General features: G+C 35.4%; 1 protein-coding gene across 1 annotated transcript in view; it reads left to right on the top strand.

The window, feature by feature from the left end:
- LOC145685841 (uncharacterized) overlaps positions 1-26,251 on the top strand; it is a 263,253-nt gene that overhangs the window by 215,111 nt on the left and 21,891 nt on the right. The window contains exon 4 of the mRNA XM_081758454.1: positions 1,125-1,282. Coding sequence (XP_081614580.1) covers positions 1,125-1,282 — 158 coding nt within the window. The remainder of the gene's footprint in view (positions 1-1,124; positions 1,283-26,251) is intronic.

Here is a 26,251-nt window from a genome sequence, read left to right as displayed (position 1 = left end):
ACAACCTGTATTATTTTTGTAAAAGTAGCAGCATAATTCGTTATCAAGATCATACATCTATACATTTTTTTAAAGTGAAAGCAAGCTAAATGAATTCATGACAATCTCAAGAAAGCAACATAATAAGGGAGTGATTTGACCCACATTTCCAATACTTGACGCACAAAAACCAACGAACAGTTAACCAAATATGAGTATGTTGCGGTGCCGAGAGAGCAAAGACAAGTATGCTGTCAGTCATTGTTCCTTGTCAATCTTGACAATGTATTATGTTAATTTATCTGTACACCTTTCCGATTAAGTGCACGTGAAGTCTATTTCCTCGGAAACCTAGAAGCGTTCAGAACGTTTGACTGATGTCATGTTTTACAGAAACCTTCAGGGCTTCACCATCCTACATCTATAGCCACCCATTGCGTGGTTCATTACATGGCTTAACATCTCTCCATTTGTACTTCTGTAACTAATTGGAGGCGGTGCGTTCAGTCACGGTATCGACCCAAAATGGCTGACGCATGACTCAACGCGTCTCCTGATAGGCACATCATAAATTCAAATACAAATAGTATGAAACGGGCTATGTAGTATCTCAAATTCTCCTCGGTACTATACGAACTGCGATTGCTGTGTGCGCTCAACGTGCCTGAACTCATGTAGATCAGTATTCACACAAACCTCCATTGCTGTTTTGGCGCGTGAATGACGTTATTTCCTTTGTGTGTACACTTTATCAATATTTTTTTTTCATAAATGACAATTATTAACCTGTCATTTATGCAAAGCTGCAAAGAGGAAGCTTACGCTTTTGAAGAAAATATGGAACATCTTATTATAAGTTTCTATTATAAAATGATTAATGACAAGTCATGTAGATAAAACATATAAACTAATACTTTGGATTGACCAACTATTGTACTTAACTATATATTTTAATATTTTTACCTTAATGTATTTGGACATACTTTGATTTGTATGATTATGCTTGACATTATCTGTATGATTATTTTGTGAAATTCGGAGATTTTATATGATGAAAGTGGATTAAAGGAAATATTTGAATATTATCTCTGGTGCTTTACGCCTTTCTTTGTTTTATTTATAATGTTGGTTTCCTTCTTGTACAGGAGAAAAGCAGGTGGAGATGATTCTTTTTCCAGTTGCTTAACACACTTATTGAATGCAATGCGATTATGCTATTACCCTCAATTCAAAGATACTAATTCAGCAAATAATGCGGTGAATGCTACAATAAATTACTTCTGTGAGAATGAACCAAAAATCTGTAAGTATAGCAATTATTATATACATAAAAAAGTTCTTTGAATTAGTTACTTGAATCTAAAAATTCAGTCTTTAACGAAAATAATGGTTTGAAGAACATATTTCAGCGACTCACATTCTAGTCATCTGTGCCAAGAGGAGAAGGATCTCTGGTTCGAACAGAACTCATAAAAGTGTGCTCATTAAGTAATTCTTTCAGTGATTATTTGATTGTGCAAAGGTCATCTCGAAATTACCCTCTTCTCTTCTGTCATAAACACACACTTTATGCTAAGGACGAAACATATTAAATTTCTAGTGGAAGTAGATTCGTTTGATGGGTACCAATTTAAAACGTTCAAATTATTGTCCTTTATTTCCCAGTCCAATGTTGAAGTGTGGTTCGGAATAAAAAATATGAAGCTTTTAATTTGAACTATGTATTCACAATAATTTCGATGCCTTTACACCTTGGAAGTGCTGTTCGCGAACGTTCTTTTAAGGAGGAAAACAAATGGAAACCAGGGTGTGGTAAAAACACGAGTGTTTGAGAGTTAATGCTTACTGACCAGCGTTCTTTGGCAATGGCCTGTGATCTTTCCATTAGACATTTGGGCATAACCGTCATCATGGTGCAGAACAAAACTGTCCCATAGATTATGCTATCTGTTTCTTCGAGTAGATTCTCTAAGAACTCTAAAAGCTTTCTCACAATTAGGACTTCATTATTTCCCCATGTTCAAAGAAATGCGCATACTCGGGATCTTTTCTTTCCCAAAACATTGTCACCACCACCTTGATGTCTGCCACTGAGGATTCTTCCCCTGACACTTCTTTATACATCTTCAAACATTGCAAATCTGAATTACATATCAGAGCTCTCTCAGGACATACCTAGGTATGGTTAGCATACATGAGGGGTTATCGTATTTCGGTTCGCAGACCCGAGTTTGATTTTCAGTGGGACTTATCTGTGGTTCGAATCTCACACTACCCTGTAGGTCTACATCTTATAGCCGTGGTGCTGAAACCGATGGTAAGTTCCAATTCAACCAATGAACCAATTGTATGCGTTCCACATGCCGCTCTCAGATTGCCACGGATCTCCGGAGCTTGGCAACTATATACACTTTTAAGAAGTCTACCCCTGCTGTTTCTTTTTCTCTACTTTTCAGGTTTTTATTTAGTTAGCTCTCAAACCGTACACATTACAATCATATTAGTTTAAATATGTGTTTTTGAGTTTCCTGTAATCCGATATGAAATGTGGATTTGTTACGGTGGAGGCATTAATTTTGGTATGACTTTTGTAAAAGTTGAGTCCCGTAGCTGAAATAGATAAATTAAGACCCTAAATTGATCTTTAAGCATGACGAAGAAAGGGGCTTTAATTAGTTTTCTGGGCATACCATGTTATATCTCATTTATATAATCTGTTGTGTTATTTTTCTTGAATTGTTTATTTGTATTTTAAATAAACCTATATGCAGAATATTGTTGTATTAAATTCTTCTGTCGCAAGTGAGACATTTCGAAATGCCTGGAAAATAAAAATTTCAATGGCTTTCCCTTGAAGAATTACAGTCGTTGGCCGAGACGTCAGAAGAATACGGTGAATGAGAATTCGATGGTTCGTAGTCTGAAACAAAATACAAAATTCAGGAGGTATCCGTGAGTTGGGAAAATTTTAATTTCACACACCCAGTAAAACTTCTCTTACTCATTTAAAGCAACATTCAGTTGGTTAGTTTTGCAAAAATCTGGCTTTAATACAGATACGTTAATACGTTGCATAGTTATTGAAATATGGAATTTACCACTAAATTGACGTTGTTGCCGACACAACATATAATTGAATCGCAAATTATATTACATCAAGTTATTACGTATTTCTAATCCATATACTAAAGAAAAGCTTCAAATACCACATTTATTATTCAATGTTAGAAACTAAAAGCGTCATAGTATTACAAACATTTACATTTTGAAGCTGTCTATAACAGTGATAATGTAACTTATGCACCGATTCAATGTACACTCAAAGTACTTTACTGTCGAATATTGTGGTAATGATACATCATCTTACGAATGAATAACAGCGAAGCTACGCGTACAAGGGTTTGAGAATGTAACTTTTTGTGAAAAGAAATTTAATTTATATATCTACTTAAATAATTAGTGTATGCAATCACGTCTTCAACGGCCGAAACAAAATGATGTCTTAAATTTGCAGCAGTTTGGTATGTGCAACTCTTTGTAGCAATTTGACATCTCAAGCCATTCCGGGGATACGAAAAACATAGGCATAGGTTTCCATATTGCTTGCTATAATAGTACTTATAGAAAATGTTAAAAAATATAATTGCTTTTCTTTCTTGATACAATACTAAAAGAATAATTTTTGATAGCTCTAATTGCATATTATCTTAACCAGTGTTGCAAACATCTATGTTTATGATATATTTGGAACGGTTTGTGAAATTAAATGACTGGAAAGGGCATTCTAATCTTTCCGTCTATTGGGAACTTGTAATTCTTCAAATATGATATTTATCAAAGCACACTTTCAAAATGAATCCTTTCTTTTCAAAACAGGCACATTTTAAATTCCTAATAAATTTGTGGCTATTATTCGAACTTTGTCATTGAAGCGGGCATAGCGAAGTATCTACCATTTAATCGGCGATTGTGTGACCGTCTAATCCCTAATGACTTTCGTAATACGTATGTGATTAAACTTAATATTCCTTCCTTCAACTCACATAAAAAATCATATTGTTTATGCTGCAATCCATTAGAAACAAGTAAGTAAAACGGCGTAAAATTCACTCCCATGTATATTTTACCAAATACATACAAGATTAGGTTTTCAATAATAAAAAAAGGATTTTTAGATTGTAACAAAACATAGTGTCAATTTATTTATGTCATTCTTATAGCCCGCTAGTTTCGGAATGAAATATGCCGAAAATGAAAGGGACTATTAGAAATGTATTCCACGATTATTTTCTTTTTGAGATTTCATTTTTTTCATAACCGTAGGTGTTTCGGATTAAATTCAGTGATGAATAAACGGAGGTGCTATCCCCGCTGTTTGGGATGCATTAGTCCCTTTCGATCAAGAAACACATGATACACTCTTATCTCTCATCCCAAGGCCTCATCTCACTTGGTTATCACTTCCGTAGTTAGTCATTCTTCGATAAAGAACTACATGTTAAGCTTGTGGGAAAATTTGATTAGATGGTTATCAAATGAGACGTAAGACTAGCACTCACGTTGAAAAGAATCTCTATCTGGTAACCTGTTGAACACTATGACTGTCAGTCTTTCGTGGTTGTCACAAGTTTTGCGCTCTGTCCGTAGCAAAGTTTTACAGTTGTTTGCAGCTTAACGAAATTTAACCCATCTATTGCACTTCACAGATTGACTACTACTACTACTAGAACTAATACTCTTCTCCCAATCTAATCACTCGAATTTCACTCTGCAATTCATTTTATAGCTCTTGATGGCTTAGCGTTACCATCTTTGTTACCTTTGTCGATGACAATACCCATTTTGCAACCGAACCACGTGGAAACAAAGCATGTTTGTTAAACTTTTGACATTATCGTAGATGTGTCTCGGAACCCTACAGTGCCACTTAAAATTGAGTATTTAGTTTGACCACCAAGTTTGGTATTAATGTTGAGAGTAACTTAATGAATTTTTCAAGCATCCTCTATATATTCGAATAGTCCTGAAAAATATAAAAACAAACCTTACTTCTATATTACTGTTGGCGTTCTGGATACGGAACTTAGTAATATTAGGTTCTGTTCTTACTGCGTTTAAATTCTACATTTTTATCTGTATTCCTTTTTCCTTTTCTGCTTCTCCTCTCCCCTTTTCTTTCTGTCTCACTTCTCTACCTCTGTGTAACAGACATCCTTTGGTTTCAAATTTTCATTGTGAGTGTGTTTAAGTTTCTCCCTATATCAATATATGAATCTTGTTTCGTCTTGCTTTTATTCTTTCATTTTAACGATACTGATTCATGAATATTTTGAATTTAAATCTTTACTCATGTTGTTCGCTGATTTTAGTATGGGAGGAAGGAAAGGAGGAGAGAGAGGGTGTCTCTTTACCATACTCGATTACGACATAAGAAGATTTATATTGGGTGGCCTAGCTGCACGGCGTTAACTATCGCAATCTTTTTGATGCGGAGTGTATCGTCCTCCTCAAAAATTTCGTATATATTATAACTTTCACATTTTCATTAATAACTCAGTTTTCTTTATATATTATTCCTCCTTTGGGCTTTCCTTATCAAAGCAGTGTAGTAATGAATAATTACTTATAATTTTGAAGAAAAATAAAGCAAAATAAAAAAAATTATAAGCAAAAGACATTTATTCTTATGAAATCTTAGTCTGTCAAATAATTACGCGAAGAATATTCCGGAAGAAATTGGAGGGAAAACTATTCGACATAGTGCACAGGTATTAGGAACACTCACTAAAAACTCACTAACATGTGAAGATATTGAACAGAAAAATGAACTGAACAGAAAACTACGTATTTATGCGATCAAAATACACTTCAGAGTTCATGCACAGTTCCAATATGCAAAATCAATCAATATTTTCAGTTGAAATTACTGAAAAACACAAAAAATGACTATTTAAAACTTCAAGTGTGAACTTGCGCTTGGTGTGATCTATAAAGTTTTTAAATATAAAGTTCTGTTTTGAAGTACTTCCAAAAACGAAATCAGATGAATTGCCACGTTTCAAAGCTCAGTCACATTTATTCGACATGTGCATTATTTAAGAGTCCATATACGAAGATTCTAACATGAGGAACGTTAACACTCCTCATTAACGTTAATATCACACTCGTTATAATGAAAACAGATTTCTGATTTGAATAATAACCACCTTAAACCATAGGGAAGAGTTCCCGATATCGCACCGGGTTCTAAATCGCACCACCCCTAATTTAAAAAGAATCGTAGTACTAACATGCCATCCGGTAGTTAAATTAAATATATACCTAAACATACTCCCATAATTGCATAGTAAACTGACGACGTTCACTAAGTTGTGTGTGTGTGCAGTTGCAGTAAAATAAAATTGTAGTATTCCTTACTAATTTTCGGGGCATTTCACAGTAGAATAGGAATTAAGGTAAGGGAATTAGCTCATGTTTCAATAAGTAATAATAAACCAAATACCACTAATATTATAGTGACAAGATCAAGTTATGCTTTTTTTAAATTTGAGAGGTATGTAAAAAATCATTTTTTTTAAATGCATAGTTTTCCAAATCGCACTACTATCGTGTATCCGTAATCGCACCAGAGCAGTTTTGACTCCTGTGGTGTAATTGTTTTCTTCCTCGCTTCCTTCTCGATACAATTCATACAAGATGGGTATACACCAATATGGAAAATGGTCTCCGGAGTCTATGAATCGTGCTTTGAAAGTGTATAGAGAAAATAAAATGAGATTAAATTAAATAGAAAGTAAGTATTGTATTCCAAAGAAAAGATTTTTGAGACACTACCGCCGTGAGGTGGCATATGGAACAGGTTAAACGGAAAATCGTCATATCCGTCATATCTACTAACAAGGGTTCATGAAATCATTACGCTGCCCAGTCCAATAGCAAAACGAAGTAGGCCTACCAACAGACAACAACAGAGAACACAAGTTTTCTCGTCAAGTCCTTACAAAAACATCTTGAAGAACAGCAAAGGCAATCAAGAGTATCCAATTGTGTGGAAAGACCTAATCTTTCTGAACCGTGAGCTAGGTCTGTATATGCTTCAGGAAACCTTAACACCAGAAAGCGTACTTGAAGAGTAGATAATCCAAATCACGATTCTCCGAGCTACATACTCGCAGTGTTTCAAATGCTTCTATTAAACAGGATTGGTTTTGTCCTTTGTCAACAAAATTTAGTCGAAGAAATGGTACAGTGTGTTTTGTGTAAAGCCTGGATACATGAGTCTTATGCAGGTGTTTCAGGAGATGAACGTACATTCCAATGTGAACATAAGGCGTAGCTATCCGTGCATTCCATAAATATATATACGTTTACATTTCATAGGATTATGAGCAACATTGCTTATGGATTATTGCTTATTGAATGAACAATATGGATATTTTCCCCTTTAATGATATATTCTTTCTCGTATTAATAACTCAGATAAAAGAATAGAAATATTGATTTATTTTATTTTTTCCCTTTACAGATGTATTATTTTTCATCTTAATAAAGCATGAATAAAATAATGTGATATTCAGTGGAAATGATAATTTGTTTTATCCACATACTTTACTGCAAAAATTTGCATGTATTCAAATGGCAGTGCGATTTGGGCTTCATACAGTGCGATTTGCGAAACCTCTTGCGTAAATCGCACCAATCGAAGGCTTATAAATATCGTCATTTTTATCAAACCTGTAGCCCTCAAACCTTGAGATTAGGACCTATGTACATATGAACTTTTTGCTTAGAATCACACATACTACCATTTCCCAAATAATTGCCCCTTCCTCCACAGACATCCCATATATACCGGGTGCACCATTTATAATGTCCCACCTTTATCACAGAGGAACCAACAGAGAGAGAGAAGCGAAACTTTGCACAAAACAACTACAAGAAGGGGGACATCTATCGATGTATTGGGTAACATCACCAGGTGAACAGTGTTGCAAACCCAATATAAAGTTATGACTTTTTAAATGGAATGACCTAAATTTAAGTTCATAATTCGAATCAGCAATGAAAACAAAGACAAAAGAGATGACACTCGCAGATCAGTGTTGCATACTTTTTGAGAAATTTAGTAAAACATGTGTCAAATTTAAACGCCTTTAACATACACAAGGAATGAAGTAGTAACTATTTGTGCACATTAAATGAAATACTGGGAAGAACTCTTTAAAATGACTTCAAGTTTAGAAGGAACAGTTAAACAGTGTTGCCACAACAGAAGAGAGAAAAGTTGAATTTGGAAATAGTGCAATAACTTGAAAAAGATCCCTAGTACAGTATGATTTAAAATTAATAGAGCAAATCAGTATGCCATAAGGAGCATTGTCACGTTTATTTGAGATCGATAAGTCAAGTACATGCCAAGATATTCGGTACTCTGTAAAAGCTGAGAATTTTGTGCTGTACAAGATGGTAACGCTGTTTCAAAATTCCCTTTTTTCCCTCTGCGTGGGAGAAATTTTAAAGTACTAATCTGTGATAGAAGTTATATTCTGTGACATGCCGAATTAAAGCAAAGTATTTAAAATAAGGGAACAGAATGTTTTTTTTTGTTTCATGAATTTTGTAATGTATGTTACGAATAATTGTTTCTTGATCATCATAAACATATATTTCTTTAATTTAATTTCTTTTCCTGAATATAAGTTAGAAAAGACAATAAAACGTAGATATTAAGAGTTGTAAAATCTGCATTGAAAATACATAGGCTAAGTTCTCTTAAATGGTAGCAAAATTTTTCAAATCATCCAATATTTATACTTACTATCCAATTTTAGGAGACCATACACAACTTATTTTGTATTTCATTCACCACTAAATTAACTACAAATAATGTATAAATATTGTTTTTTACGAAGTGAGTTGCATTTACGGATTCATAGGTGCTGCTTCCCTTATGAGGACTCAAACGTGATGAGTAAAAGTGCAGCACGTAGAAATATGCCATAAAAGCTATAGTGGAACAAACACCAAACAACCCCTGTTAATTGGCCATTAATAACAATAAATGTATGTGATCGGTTAAGAAATGGGAGAACCTGGCTGGACCATGAACGGTTGGATCCATAGAGAGTTGACGAGTAAACGAGTACAGTATAAAAAAAAATCAAATCTGTGCTGGATGGCCACAAAAAGCAAGGAAGTATTTAACCAAGTCAGGGCAGTGGGAACTCAAGTAATCTATAGGAACCAGCCGCGTTACCAAAGGTGGGTAAGTTGTAAACAAAATAGTGTAAACATACTGTGTAAAGAATATTCCATAGTTCTTCTGCAAATTATATACGAAATCGTATTCCTTAGCGCAGCGTAACTTTCTGTATAACGTCCCACGTTTATGCCATTTAGGCTAAGGGGGACAATGATTAAGGCAAGTGACTGATGATAGAAGAATTAATGGGGTGAGAGAAAGCGAGAGTACCCGACAACCCCATGGACACGATGTTATCCACCACAAACTTACTGGATCGGAAATCGTATCAGGGACCTCACGCACCAGAGGTAAGTGCTGTACCACTGAGCAACCATGCCCTCGCAGTTTAACTTTAAGAAGGCATGACCACACAATTTTCTTATTAAAATTCAATCAAAATCTTTTGTTTTTTGTGCAATGGTTCACAATAATTGAATATAGATTTATGATATACTGTAAAATGATATGTCTGAAAAGCGATTATTCTCGAAAAAATACGTACAAACCTCTGCATGGTGGTCACTAGAAACTATCATTTCATCTATTTGAACAGAACGAAGTTGGAAACACACACGGGCTTTTGTTCGTATAGAGGAGGCATGTCAGCGATAGTGTATATGCGCGTAAAGGAAGACAAGGGAGAGAAATAAGCACAATCCTGTACTACGTGGGACTGTGTCCGTAGAAAACAAGCACGTCACCACGTGAAAGTAAAACCGAAATGCTTATTTTCGCTTTGTGTTGACGCAAACCGTTACGAAATGAGAGGGTCCAGGTATAAATACGAGGGTCATTTCAAAAGTGTTGCACACAACCTATGCACGACCGTTTGAGTGGTTTGATCAAGTACACTTTTAGGTCAGTTGTGGGTCAGAGTTTGGGCTTGACGATTGTTTCTATATTTTCTGGTTGCTTAGCTGTGTTGTGAGAAATTGTTGAACCTGCCTGAAATTGGGTTAGGCCTACACATGATGATAAGCGTTCCTATATCAACATCGAAACTCTATGTGGAAAGAATCCAACTGAAATTTACAATACTTTGCGGGAGGTTTGTCGAAAAAGTGTAGTGGATCATAGCACTGTATTTCGGTGCTCAGCTCGTTTCCGTGAAGGTCGTGTAAGCACTGCGGACACTCCAAGAAGTGAAAGACCATCAACTGCAACAGACTACGATCCTGAGATTATTGTGAATGTCGACGAAAACATGTAAAAAAAATGCATATGAGGCCAAAATATCTGTCACTTCACTTTACAGAATCATTACTGAGAAGCTGAAGATGAAGATGAGATGGGTTCCGCATGATCTGAGTAAAGAGCAGAAAGCATGTTGCAAAAGAATCGCAGAAAAATTGCTTCAACGTTATCAAACAGAAGGAGATCAGATTTTCCAAACGACTGTTGCAATTGATGAAACCTGGATACGAGAGTTTGAACCAGAATTGAAGTTTCAGTTGTAACAATAAAACGGTTCAGACTCTTCACGCCCGAAGAAATTCCGCTAGCAACAACCAAACGTTTAACTGACGATGATCTTCGCGTATGTATACGAGATGGCTACAATAGAGTGACACAGGGGACGTCTATACCAGGCGTATACTACAAGCTGTTTCTGCAAAATGTTCTGCGCCCGAAAATTATTGAAAGAAATCCCGACATGCTTGCAGCTAGTGTCCTCATTCTGAACGATAATGCAAGGCCGCATACTGGTCTACAAGTAAGGGTGACAATTAACAAGTATGGATGGGAAATATTTCCCCTCCCAATATAGTCCTGATTTGACCCCACCAGACTTTGATTTGTTTCCCAAATTAAAAGAACTACTCTGTGGAAAATGTTTTGATTAGATTGACGAAGCTTTCAGTGAGGTGACCCGAGTTATCAGACACCTCAACAATGGAGGTCCCTATCCAGAATACAGAATTTGCCAAATGTTGGGAAGCTGTCATAAACAAGTATGGAGATTGTATTGACGGCGTGTAAAGGTATTTTGTACAATAAATTATTGGCTTGCATAACATCTTTCAGTGTGCAGAACTTTTGAAATGACTGTCGTACAATATATTGCAGAAAATATTCCGAACAGTTGCTAGGACAAAATATTGTACGTAACGGTACATCTAAACACTAAATGTAAATATTAGAAGCTATTGGTACCATAACAAATAAGAGTCTATGTGCCACGCTAAATAACAGTATATGAGTCTTATTTGGTAATAATGTTCGCAAAATTTGCGGATCGCAAACGAACACGAACAATGCAATAAATAATTATAATTGCATACCGAGAATCGTAAAAAAAAAAAGTCATACTTTACATTTCGCTAACACAATCCACTGCAGAATGAAGCCGTATGAAACATTTTAAGACATTCATTAATTACGACCTAGCAGTTGTGTATGTAAGAGAAAACTTGAACTTATGATTTTTGTGACATTAGTGCACAATTCACAAATTTTTATGTTTGCTGCAGTATTATAGAAGGAGTTTACCAAATGTATACTAAACTAAGCTAACCAAAGCCAACCTACGTATCCTAACTCATATTTTATGTTCAAGGAAAAAAGAAAGAAAAAACACCTAAGTAAAATTTTAATGAACCCCATCAGCACTATATTACAAAAGTTAAACATATCATGCATTGTTGTGCGTGAACCAGTGTATAGTACATTACGTCATTCTTACTACTTGCTACTACTTGCATTTTGGTCAACTTATTTAACTTTGACTTTATAGTAAAATGGTGCTTTATTACTTTTGGCGCACTAAATTTTGAAAGATTTACATGTCAAATTCCGTACTTCGCATGAAAAGACATAAAAAAGTTTCTGCAAGCGAAAGAGTTAAATACAAAGTAATACACCTGTATTTCATGTTTCGATGTGTAGATTACCATAGTCCGCGTCCCTCGAATTGGCGTGTGGCATCAGCCAACAAGCTCGCAGTGCGCTGTTACTATACAATCAGGGAGGAACCTAATCATTCATAATTGTCCACAAATACGAACAAAATTAATTATGAATGATTTGATTCCTCCCTGAAGGTTTAGTAACAGCGCACTGTGAGTTTATTAGTTGATGCCACACGCCAATTCGGGTGACGCAGAGTATAGTGTAAAATCCTTACGAGTACATTACTACGGATAAAATAAGTGAGTGCATACAAATGATGGTTGTATTAGAAACTATTTTCCACCGGTGCTGTATTTGTGCACACTGTACAGAAGTTGTATTTTATGTTTACAAGTGGAACGCTACAAATATGAAACCGTGGCAAGTATTATTGAAACTCATATCATTACCAAAATCCACTCATTTCACTATCTTTATTTTTGCATATACCAATCTTCGCTGACGCAACCCCTCTCTAGAGCTCGCACCCTTCAGCTTCGCCCTGCCGTGACTCGGTGATATAGCATTTGCGCTTTTTAGTGGCCTACTAGCACAAATTGTTTCTTGTTTTTTGCATTGCAGTTTTTATGCATACATCCGGACACCGTATTTACGCGCAAATCCTAGAATAATCTTAATAATTCAACAATTGATTATGATGGTCCCCTTGAAATTTAACTATTCCATTTGAGAAGTTTCCATGTCGGCCAGCGCAAATCATTTAGTAAACAATAAGAAGGAATTTGTGAAATACTTGTAATTTTGACAATTATTTTGAGTTGTGCGGCAAAAAGTAAAGCTGCAAGAAAAATATTCCTAAAATGTACTTAAAATATTATGTCGAGCTTCTGCTTCACATGAAAGGCAGTAGCGCGTTTCAAACTTATTCGATGATTTGTAACTATACATTCAATAAATGAGCTGACAAATACAGAAGATAACGTACAGTTTGACAAGTTGGCGGCAAAGTAGAAATTTAAAAAATGCACGAATTTTATGGTTCATATAATTAGGTATTTCCAGAAAAAATGCCTATTTCATTGGTGAATATAGGCTACAGCTCATACAGCTAACCTTTGTAGAGATTTATAATATGGTAGCAAAATAATAATAAATAAAAAATACTCAGTTAGGGCCAATGACTTTAAAATTTTAAGTTCCTAAGTGAGAGTACATCTGTACAAATAATACCACACTAAGAAATTTGTTTCGTGACCTGATGGGTAATGCCAGAGACTTGTGGAACTATTCCGATATGGATTGCGTCAACGCAAATCAATATTTAACATTTTGTTAGTGATCATCGGCATAGCAGTTATAATGACTTCTTGCATTTATTGTATGTACAATTTCTTGAACATTGCTTCCGAATGGTCCCCTTAGACGTGCAAACGAAGAAAGTGAGTAATTATCATTGTTACACCGCTTGGCTACACCCACCAGCTACAAAACAGCCAAAGAAATTGTGCTTGCAAATCATCCTTTGTATTGCTGCAATTGGAACAAACTGTTACTTACTTATTTCATTCATTCGTGTTTAGAAAAGAAATGGTAACAAGTCGGCAATATTTACAGATAATATTGAATAACGTATTTCTACCATCTTGCTGAAATGTGAATTTGTATTACTAACTCAAGAACAATTTATATCCACATTAAGTTTAATTAGTCCCTTCAAGAACTCAAATGGGTTTCATTTCATTGTATGTCCATTGATTAATGTTTTATTTCGTTTTATACATTTCTTTACGATTTCTCTAACGCTGAGGGAAAAAAGGGAATTTTGAAACAGCGTTACCATCTTGTACAGCACAAAATTCTCAGCTTTTACAGAGTACCGAATATGTCGGTAAGTACTTGACTTATCGATCTCAAACAAACGTGACAATGCTCCTTATGACATACTGATTTGCTCTATTAATTTTAAATCATACTGTACTAGGGAGCTTTTTCAAGTTATTGCACTATTTCCAAATTCAACTTTTCTCTCTTCTGTTGTGGCAACACTGTTTAACTGTTCCTTCTAAACTTGAAGTCATTTTAAAGAGTTATTCCAAGTATTTCATTTAATGTGTACAAATAGTTATTACTTCATTCCTTGTGTGTGTTAAAGGCGTTTAAACTTGACACATGTTTTACAATATTTCTCAAAAAGTATGCAACACTGATCTGCGAGTGCCATTTCTTTCGTCTTTGTTTTTATTGCTGATTTGAATTATGAAATTAAATTTAGGTCATTCCATTTAAAAAGTCATAACTTTATATTGGGTTTGCAACACTGTTCACCTGGTGATGTTACGCAATACATCGATAGATGTCCCCCTTCCTGTAGTTGTTTTGTGCAAAGTTTCGCTTCTCTCTCTCTCTTGGTTCCTCTGTTATAAAAATGGGACATTATAAATGGTGCACCCGGTATATATATATATATATATATATATATATATATATATATAATATCGGGTGTTCTAAACATTGCGCCAACGGACTACAGAACACTATTCTACAGGTTAAAATAAAGCGAAAATATTATATGATGAAATGCCCTCCAGGGCCTCCTTCAGCCGCTATGGGGAATCAAAATTTCACAATGTAGCAACGTCGCAGATTAACTTGGAGCCATTAGCATTACTCTATAAATATAAAAACCAGTTGAATCAATTGCTACACTAATAAGTGATGGGATTGTCAATCAATATCGAGTTTAGCTGCCATCTGGAGAGAATTGATGTAACTATTTGATAGATTGTTAGACCTAATCTATGGTTCTTTATTTGCGACGTTGCCACATAGTGCAATTTACGTCTCCAAACGATAGCTTGAAAGGTATATATATATATATATATATATATATATATATATATATATATATATATATATATATATATATATATATATATATATATATATATATATAAGTAAAAAACTTTGTAAACAGAACGCTGCAGCCTAGCTGTTGCGCACCTAATCCTACATTTCCCCACTCCCTTCTCCGCGACGATGATGTTTTGCAGTGTTGCAATATGCAGGGAGCGGAATGGTCTGAGGATTTTCTACGACATTTGAGTGTTAATGCTGTATATTGACTGTGCCAGTTCGTACCAATGAAAAAAAAAATAACAAAAAGACAAATTTTCCTTTCAGAAGGTGTGAAGGGATCGCCCCGTCGGAAAGCGTCACTGCTTACAGTGTATCCATGAGGTAGTCTGCACAGGCCAGGCCCGTGAATTAATAATATGAGGCCCGACCCGAGTTAGAAATATGTTTTAGCATTTAAGGCCGACCCCATGTGATAATCAAATGAGCCCGAAATAAGCCCGAATTACAAAAACTTAACAATTATGACAAAATTGTATTTTTTATTTGCAACAATTAGATGTTTAATTTTGCAGTTTAAAAGCTTTCATGATTCAGAGACAACAAGGAAATAAAGGTTATCCTTTACATTTAGTTAACTATGAATTCTCTTAAAGTCATTATATATAAATTCTCATATAATATAAACTGACATTGTCTTGAAGAAAAAACCAAGACACGTTGTTCCCAATGCTCTTGTTCCTTTAATTCAGTGTAAGAAGCAGTATTTTCACTCAGACAAGCTAAGCATATTTATTTCTGTTACTTTCAGTTTTTTTTCTCTATTACACAGCTTTTCTCTCAATTGCACAGTGATTTTAAGTATGGGCGTCTTGTTACAAATTTAGGTGTACCTTAAAATTTCTCCAGAAAATATCGTTGTATTATGCCCGAAAAGGTCCCGAGAAATATGATTGTTTATTCAAAAATTTACGGCCCGGGCCCGGCCCTAAGCCCGAGCTTGTGCAGACCTCTACCATGAGGTTGCTTACCTACTAAAAAAAGTAAGATTCGGACTTTAAACATTTTAGCAGGTGATATTTGTTGTAACATAAGTTTGCTGAGTTAGTATCACTGGAACTTTCAAAGCCAGACCATTGGATGGAAGAGTAGTGGGGAGGATGGCGGAATACGAAGTGCTCCGAAGTGATCTGCGCATCTTGGTTTGAAACTTGTCGAGTTATATATATCCTGTAAATAGGAGTAGGCATCAGAAACATAAATAATTATCATTTTGGACTGTGGTTTTAAATATTCAACTCAGACATGTGTTCTCATTATGATAGTGTTCACGTTCCACATTTTAGGGTTTTGGTATCTAAATGATGGACATGTGACTGAGCGAGCCGAATAAGTGTGACAGTTTTGAAACGTGACAGTGCATCTAATTTTGTTTCTTCTAGCATTTCAAAGTAGCGATTTATATTTTAGAAAGAATTTCCGTATATTAAAAACAAAGCATTCCGCATTCAGACTTGAACTGCCGATCCTAGATTCTAGAATTGCAACAGCATGACTAAACCCGCTTGATAACGTAATCAATTTATCAGAAAGGGCGTTGTAAGATTGCTAATAGAATCGCTCCAAGCGCATGTTCAAACTTGGAGTTTTAAATAGATATTTTCTGTTTTTTCAGTAATTTCAACTAAGGATATTGGTTGATTTTGCATATTGGAACTGTGAAAGAAATGTGAATTCTATGCTAATCGCAGAAATACGCAACTTGTTCTTCTAATCATCTTTACACTTCGCATATATTTTTCTAATATATTTTCGAATGTTCCAATATCAGTGCAGTGTGTAGAGTCATTTTCCCTCTAGAGCTCCTACGTGGCTAAGCGGTTAGCGTACGCGCCATTGGCGTGGGAGACCCGGGTTCGATTCCCGGCGGGAGCTCATGTGGTTCGGATTCCACGTTAATCAGTAGATCCACGTCTCATATAGCCTCGCTGCTGAAAGGGACGCTAAACTAAAATCAACTCAACTCAACTCATTTTCCCTCTAATTTCCCCCGGAATATTCTTCGCGTACTTATTTGATTGACTAAGGTTTCATAACAATAAAGGTTGTTTGCTTATAATTTTCTTGTTTTGCATTATTTTTTCTCAAAAATTATAAACATTTATTCATTCTTGTGCTGCTTTGTTAAAGAAAGCACAAAGAAGAAAAATATATGAAGAAAATTAAGCTATTAATGAAAATGTGGAAGATACAGTACATATGTTTTTTTTTTTTTTTTTTTTTTTTTTTGCTGTGCAATGTACATGCTGTTTTGTTTGCTTCGATGGCATCCAGTTTTCTCATGATTAAGTGGTTGCGTAGACAGAAGTTCTTAGACCATTCATCACGGGGCTTGTTCATGGTAAAGGGAACTTGTAAATCATTTTGTGTAACAGTCTTGCACATCAAAACGTACTCTTTTTGTAAAAAGAAAGAACAAAGCTCTACTTTGATATACGGGGGCGCGGTGGCTCAGTGGTAGAGCGTTCACCTCTGGGGCTTGGGGTCCCGGGTTCGATCCCAGCCTCCGCCAAGTGAACTTTGTGGTGGACAAACACCGTGCTCGTGGGTTTTCTCGGGGTTCTCCCGTTTCCTCCCACTCTCTTCATTCCACCATTTTCATTCATCTCTCATCATCACCGTCTCCTTTAGCCTAATCGGCATAACCGTGGGACGTAAAACTTAAAGATTTCATTTCATTTTACTTTGATATACTTTTGAGGCCATTAGCAAATTCACTTTCTTGAATCATATTTAAAGCACTTTCACATCTTTACGTGTCTGTGTTTTTGTTTTCTAATCTTCTGGAGAGAAAACATTTTCTAACACAATAATGTTAGTAGCTGCATGAAAAGACAGTATATAAGATGTTACATCTGCAATGACATTATTTGGTGATTGTTCATAACGTTTTGATCTTTTCACATAATTTCGAACCATGATCTTTAAATTTTGTTCATAGTCCACTAAACAGTTCAAAGATGATTTTCAAAACACTTGCGAGACAAATGAACATCACAACTAGAGATAGATAAATGTCTTATATTTATCCATATGGTGTCTGATATTTTCCTACAATTTGTCTCATAATTACTACATGGATTTAATACAAAATTATACACATAAATACAACGACAGAATTTGTCTATTTTGTTCTTCAGAAATATTGCACATAATACCAAGATAATCCATACAAAATCTAAAGAATCTGTGTTATTTTATTGTGAAGCTTTCTGAAACGTTTCATCACGTCAGTACTAAAGTTTTTGAGGTAAAAGAAATAAGCGATACTACAAACATTCATAACTCAAATTGTGAAGTCATATGAGAGGTTCAATAAATACATTTCTGACATGTCTACGAAAGGGGCTTATATGTTACATGAGAACTATTTTCATGTCATGTTTACTGGCCTAATAATACCAGCCTCAATTTTAGGATGTCTCATAATTATTCCGGGTTACTCTATAATATAATTCCTCGATTATCTGTACTGTCGTCTTTCTGTTACGTAGAACGTCTCTACTTTACACAATGTATTCTGTTAGTAAGATAATTATAATAGTTGTGCTTACTCTCTCAACATATTTGCAAAAGTGAAGCTGAATGAATTACTCATTGATCTGATCTAATTCAATATGAAATGTTAACCCAGATCTCCGAGCCTATCAACAACTCCCATTCGATAGGAAATAGGAAAAAGTCAAATTTGCTTTCATTGTTTGACAAAATCTCTTTTCAGTAAACATTAGAATTGAAAGTGTATTTGTTTGTATATTGTGCTATAAGGCTACTCGAAAGCATAGTCGTATTACGCATAGCAGGATTTCTTTTTTAAGTTCACTTAATACTTTTTGAAGGAGGTTTCGCACACTCAATTAGACACTTGTAGTGCAATCACTGACATCTGCCCATGAGCGAATACAACTGTCTTGTAACAATTGTCAACAGGTGAATAAGCTAATCTGATCATTATTTGAAATAAGGTTTCAGAATTTAACATGCAGATACAGTGCATTGCTGCAATTTTTTGCGAAATCTATGTATTGCTATAGGATTAGCTCGAACATTTTTTATTCTTGTTTGGGAATTTTTGGATTTGATTTTCTTGACAAAAGTATGAATTTTAAACATAGACAGCTGGTTCTAGAAAATGTTCACTGCATGTTCGACGGTACCGTCAGTTTCAACAAGTTTAGGGTTACTTTTCAATATGTTTCCACTGTTTTATATTAATACTTTTTAAAGAGTCGTAACATCAGCAAGAAGGATGGACTCTACAGTTTTACACTTCCGGTGTATGTTTATCATACATTGCTCTTCGTCTAAGCATCGACATACCTTCGCCAATCATTCATCGCTCTTTTAGGGAAATCATTTTGTTTTGCAGACTCAACAATAAATTTAAATACACATTTACCAGTTAACGCACATATGAAACTTTTCCGAGGAAAGAAATACATGCTGTTGTCCAAGTTCATTAAGTTTTGAAAATTTTATGTTAACATTTGACTTTCTTGGAACACTAAAATGCTCTTTGTATGATCATCACCATGCGCCTCTTTTGGTTACTAATTATTGTTTCTCAGTTTAATGATTTCTTACTGATTTCATGTCCTTTCCTCCTCATGATTGGTGAACAATAATATCCCAGCATTATAGGTATAAGAACTAAATTTAACTAAATTTAAATAGTTAAATACCAAATCTCTTAACCACATTGGAACAACGCAACGAAGGGGTTGGTTTTATGGCGTGCGTTCACCATTGTGAAACAATTGGGGAGCTACAAGCGAACTCGAGCTTAGAAAGTCAGCAGAGGGACCTAAACCACACTTCACCCTAAAGGCATGAATGCTATAAGTCGCCTGCCAGCCATGGTCCTGTAAGGGCTGTTGTATCTAGTGATCGGCAGTGGGAATATGCCGGGTGGAAAGGAAAAAATTGGAATATTCCCGGGTTTTTTCCCCTGGCATATAAATTCCCGGGAAGGAATTTATTTCCATTTCTTTACTTTATCTTCCAAATTTATTTATTTATTGAACAAATTCCCAGATACAGCATAACTTTGCCATTTTGCACAGGGACATGCTAATAAAAAAAAAAAACAAGACAACAATAACAACAACATAGAAAAAAAGAGTGTAAAAGTAAAACTATTCCGTCAAAGCTCGTTTAATTGCTCTTTCAAACACTGGGTAGCTCGAAAAAATGTCCACATCAGTTGTTACTTGATTATAACAGTTTGGTATTCTATAAAAAAGAGACCTCTGTATAACAGTTAACCTAGGACGGGCAAGATGGAATAGGTGGGTATTCCGGGTGATGCGAGAAGAGACACGTAAGTATAGTTCCTCAAGTAATATTTCCGATCTTAAGCTTCCATTAACTATTTTATGTAGATATTTCAGGTCAGAGATAATTCGGCGTACTTCAGGAGTCTGAATATTAAGACGTCGCAAGAGCTCCTTCTTAAATAATGTTCGAAGTGCAAGAACACGAAAACGGACTATAGCGATGAAGAAATTGAGAACATAATCAAGTCTGGAGAGATGTGTAGGTGCTGCCATGGCCCATATGGGAGAGCAGTATTCGATCTTGGGCGCTATTAAAGTCTTATAAAAAGTTGCTAATGAAGAAACAGTGCGTAGTTCGGTGAATCGATAAAGAAGTTACAACATGCGCATTAAATTCTTTAGTATTGAGGAGATGTGGTGAGAGAAGGTGAGTTTTGAATCAGAGATGACACCAAGATCGTTATGGCTAGCAGAATGTGTGATAGGGGAATCGTTGATATGGTATGTGGAGGGAACAGGAGACTTTTTCAAAGTAATAGTAATACTGTCACATTTCTTACTATTGAGTTTCAAGTGCCACATTTCACACCAGCCTGTAAGGTAATTTATGTCTTCCTGTAGAGCAATTGTGTCACGGAGACACGATATTTCTCTGTATAACTTACAATCGTCAGCAAGAAACAGAAGGCCACTAGGTTGAGCTGATAAGTGCGTGTAGAGATCATCCATATACAGGACAAACAGCAGAGGCCCAAGTACACTCCCTTGAGGCACCCCTGGGATCACGGGTCGGGGGTTAGAAGTCGCCCCTGAAAGAACAACTCTCTGTTTACGGTCCTTCAAGTAGCTTGTGATTGGAGAGAGAAATTTGCCATGTACATTAAATCTATTGGAGATTTTATGAAGAAGATGAATATGACTGACAGAATCAAAGGCCTTCGAGAGATCAAAGTAGATAGCATCTAATTGAGTATTGTTATTCATACATTTGACTGCACAGGAAAGAAGAGTACTTAAGTTTGAGAGACTTGAGCTTTTCGGTAGAAAGCCGTGCTGAGAACTATGGATGTAAGGTGGGGTGAATTTAAGTAGCCTGTCTTTGATTATTTTTTCGCAGATAATTGATATTACAGAAAGAAGAGATATTGGCCTATAGGAGGATACATGATCTTTAAATCCTGATTTATATATTGGGGTCACGTGAGCTAGTTTCCAACTGGTGGGATAATACCCTTCCTTGAAGCATCTATTGAATAAGATAGATAGAGGAACCGCAATAACTGAAGCAGTTTTGTTGAGAAAGAGAGGACTAATTTTATCAGGTCCAAGTGATCTATGTGGAGATAACGATAGCAAGAGAGCCAGAACTTCGCCCGGGGTTGTAGAGAGAATGGATAAGGTGTCCGAACAGATGGGGCGGAGAGGGAGGAGATGGGTTGTGGAGGGAAGGGAAGTAAATGTTTTGCAGAAGTAGTTATTGAAGAGGTCTGGTCTTTGATCATCACTCGCTTCAGTATTTTCATCTTCAACTGTTGCCGGTATGCCCGGAGATTTTGTTCTAGATTTAATTACAGACCAAAAGACTTTAGGGTTACTAAGAGTAAAATCACCAATTGAGTCCATGTATTCAAAATATTTACGCCGCTGTACCTTCTTGGCAAGACTTCTAATTCTAGCAAAGTTTTTGTATATGTAGTCACTCGGATGTGATTTCCATAGAGTCCAGGCAAGCTTTTTGTTTTTAAGAAGTTCACGGAGTTCATTGTCGTACCAGACCGGAAACCTGTTCGATTTTGATGCTTTCACCGGCACAAAGTCCTTTATGGCTGAGTGGACAACAGATGTAAATAAGTCCACAGCGTCGTCAACAGTTCCTACCTCTAACAAACACCAAGGAAACAGTTCAATACCCCGGCAGATGTCACCCCAGGGGTCTTTCTTCCAAAGAAGTTGTGACCTACTTTTGAGGGGCTGGTTTGTAGTAGTGGAGGGGAGGAAATCGAAAGAAACATCCAAGGAATCGTGATCCGAGGGAAAAAGATTTCTGCATGGGACAACACAACGAGGTTCTAAGTTAGAGAGAATATAGTCAAGATTGCTATTATTACGGGTATTATGCATATTATATTGACCTAGACCAAGTCCATTAATAAAATTATCAATGAAATAAATGTCGTTTCCATCTTTAACGACGCCATGCTTGCTGTCCTGCCACGTGATGGAAAGGTTGAAATCACCCAATAGGATGACGTCAGCGTGTGACAACGCATGTAACAGTGAGTCATGGCAAGCTTCTAAGATGTGCTGGGGATGTTCTTGTGCGGCCTATAGAAGCACCCAATAAACAGAGAACGACGCTTTGGAATAAATACTTCCACCCAAATAAGTTCACAATCTCGTTCGAGATCCAGTCTTCTCTTGCTCTTCCACTTATTATTTACACAAATGATCACTCCACCTCCACGAGTTATGCGGTCGTTACGATAAATGGTGAAATTATTAGAAAAGCTAATTTCACTGTCGTTCACTGATTCATTCAGCCACGATTCGGTCACTGAGACAATCCAGTTCCCTTATCTCACCTAGGTTCAATGAGCACTCAAGTAATTTGTTTTTAATGCTACGAACATTTTGATAATATATATTGAAAGCACTGGTGTAATATAGACAGGGTGGGTCAGGGTTTACGTGAATATCACCACAAAGGAGGAGAAAACACACGAGAATGAGGCACTGTTTTTTTTTTTTTTTTTTTTTTGCTTTTGACTCATACCTTGGCACAAAATCACTGGTAGTTCCTCCGTCACTGTTAGCAGTACCAGAGAGAGCACATGGCGGTCCTCTTGGTATGAAGACAGCAGCAATAAAATGAAATGATCTTCCACTACACTTCAGTCCATGTTTCATTGGCAATGCTTCACTTGGGAAAGTCACAGCACCGATACTACATGAAGACAGTAGAGCACGCATATAAACACTACACACAACCACGAAAAAAGGCAAACAATAAGAGCACCACTTTGCATCGACTTCGAGCTTGACGCCATCTTACAAATTATGAGAATCATATGACTAATTACTTTATTTTCATTTATGATGATTTAATTCTAGGTTTTAAATAATTTAGAGGTTTAAAAAATTAAAATTCGTTGACCATATTTTATATAACAAATAATACGATTATTTAAGTTCCATTTCCATATGCACTAAAATGTAGCAAAGTACTAATTTACAAATGATGAAAAGGAGCTAGTTTGTAAAATAATGCAGAAATTATGCAGAAATAGAGATGAATTACTATTAACACAACCGAACCACCGTTAGTAATAGACCTCGGTCTGTCTCCTAACTCTGGCTCGATTTTCTGAAGAGGTACTCGGACTTCTCTTACATGTGAATTAACGCATGAAATTTCGAAGAATAGGTAGGAAGAAAAGTCGTGTGTGGCAATGTTATGTGTAAAATTATAAAGATAAGTCAGTATCTTGCAAATATTGTGGACATAAATATGTATGCGCAAATGTTGATAAAATGGTGAGACATGTGTTTTTTCGCATTTACACAAATTAATTTGTTTATGACATTTAAAAATGTAATATATTTATAATATCAGTAGTCGGGTCAAGCTTACAAAATCCACTTACATACAAATTTAAGCTGTTTAGCGGTGTGAAAGTAGTTGGACTTACTATATCATTTTTTCCACATATTGACTTGCATAAAACATATTGTAAGTAAATATACATTTATGCGTACTCTGTAAATATAACAAAACATTAATTAAATAACATAATACCGTTCAGAAAATACACTTTAAAGAATTCTCTGAGTGCAAGAGTAATAATATACTGTAATAAAAAAACGAATTTAACTTTGAAATCACAGTATAGTACTAGAATGCAATTATCGTTGATTGTACATAAATTCCTGGAAAATTTTCATTTTTGGGATTTTTTCCGGGAATATTCCCAAGGAATATTCCCGAAAATATATTCCTGGGAATTTGCCCATCACTAGTTGCTCCAGGAGTTGAATTGATGTTAAAAACGCGTAAATGCGTACAAAATGAACACTGTTTTTGTATTAGTAATATACATACTTACAGAGTAGAATAATTGAATCGTTTTTTGTTAAAAGAGCGTATGTGCAATAAAAAAATTGTCGAGAAATAACAAAAGCTATTTTCTTACGAGAGTGTTTTGTTTATGAAAAAAGGAAAATGCCTTATAGACTACTTAAACACGTTTCAAAGAACACACGTCCTTTTAACACAAATTGTTACATCTACTTTCTAAAATATTCATTTCTTGAAAAAAAGTTTAAAATTGTGAAAAATATTACATACACCCTTTTAACAGAAAGCCATTCAATTTCTAAAACGAATTTGTAATTCTAAAGCGTAAGAGATAATAAATCAATTGAATATAGAAAACAATGGCAATCTTAATTTCTTCTAGTTCCACGGAATTACATATTCCAAGAGGTTGACTTTGAGTCTATTTTCTAATAAAATTGTTACTAATTATAAGTTTTTATTGGTGATTGTTATTAATTGTTAATACTTATTAACTACTATTAACAGTCATTACGTAAGAAAAAGCTAATATTTCGTTATTTGTGATACAGTTTTCTCTCATTTAGTTTCATATAGAAATAACAGGACTAGCTCGCGAGAGTAATGCTCCCGTAAGTATGAACGAAATACACCGTTCTGATTGGTTGGCGTTATCCGTCTTGCCACGTAGCATTCACATAGCAGAAATCAAACGCTTGCTGCTGTAGGCGCTCGCGGCCAAGCGTGTTAGCGCTACGTGCTAGTAACGGGTGGGTTCAAACCCGGCCCAAAGAAACTTTTTTTTTATTTTTTAAAAAAATTCCATAACACCTTGTTATTAAAATAAGATGAAAATAATACTCAAAAAAGTGATTTACTTATTTTTGTGCAGATAAATAGTAGTAGTAGTAGTAGTAGTAGTAGGAGGAGGAGGAGTAAGAGTAGTAGTAGAAACAGGTTAGAAGACCCGTAGGACTCACTTTGTTCCACCTTGACTTCCATGATATTAATTTAGTGACCAACTTAAAGCAGTTGGCTAGGATAGCGCGTAAAACAGCTGGCTAGAGTAACGCGCGAAAAAGTACTTCCGGGAGCAATACCCTCCCGAGCGGGTCGTGAAATAACAATTCTTTTAATGGAAAACATCATTCAAGTATTAGAATACATAACAAACGTTACTTACCCGAAAGAAAGAAAATACGTATTCATAAGCTAATATTCAAAACGAAACATTTTATAATTTTTCGTTACGTATTGTACATTACATTAGGATTATATGGTTTTAAGGTACACTTTAAATTTATTTATCTACTGAACTAAGATGAACACTGAGTAATAATTTAAGGAAGGCATATGCAAGTTGAAACGAAAGGTGAACCAATCACAAAAGTCTTACTAGTATCGATGGTCGTACGAGACAATGTATAACATTTTCACGAGAATTGAAGAGCAAAAAATGGAGAAACTACTTCAGCGTACAGTAACACCACAGGAACAGAAACATTGCAATAACCGTAACCAAAAGATTTACTTACTATAGAAAGACGCGGAAAATTTTGACTTACTAGTTTAGTGGAAACTTGATCCTTCATTTTCTGAACTAGTTTCTTAGTGTTCGGTAGTAAATTGGGTGTTCCAACGAGAAGGATATTTTTAAGGTGGACATCAGTTATCCAGGAGAAGAAGTCAATTTAGGTTAGGAGGTTACGTAAAAAATACTTTGCCAATAACGGATCTGGCGGGCCAACGAAAGAATTAAGTGGGTTACTGTTGTACATGGTTGATGTAAAGCACACCCTGGTTCTAACAATGAATACAGCAAAATTTCTCTCAACGGAAAATTTCTACAATTTACAAGCACTTTTTAAATAAAAAAAACTGTAACGTCCAGGGAAAACTTCATATTCTATAAGCTCATTAATCATGTTACACTTT

This window comes from Thermobia domestica, chromosome 5, assembly GCF_964235325.1.
Source record: "Thermobia domestica chromosome 5, izTheDome1.hap1.1, whole genome shotgun sequence".
NCBI lineage: Eukaryota > Metazoa > Arthropoda > Insecta > Zygentoma > Lepismatidae > Thermobia > Thermobia domestica.
This window is presented reverse-complemented; position numbering and strand designations above follow the sequence as displayed.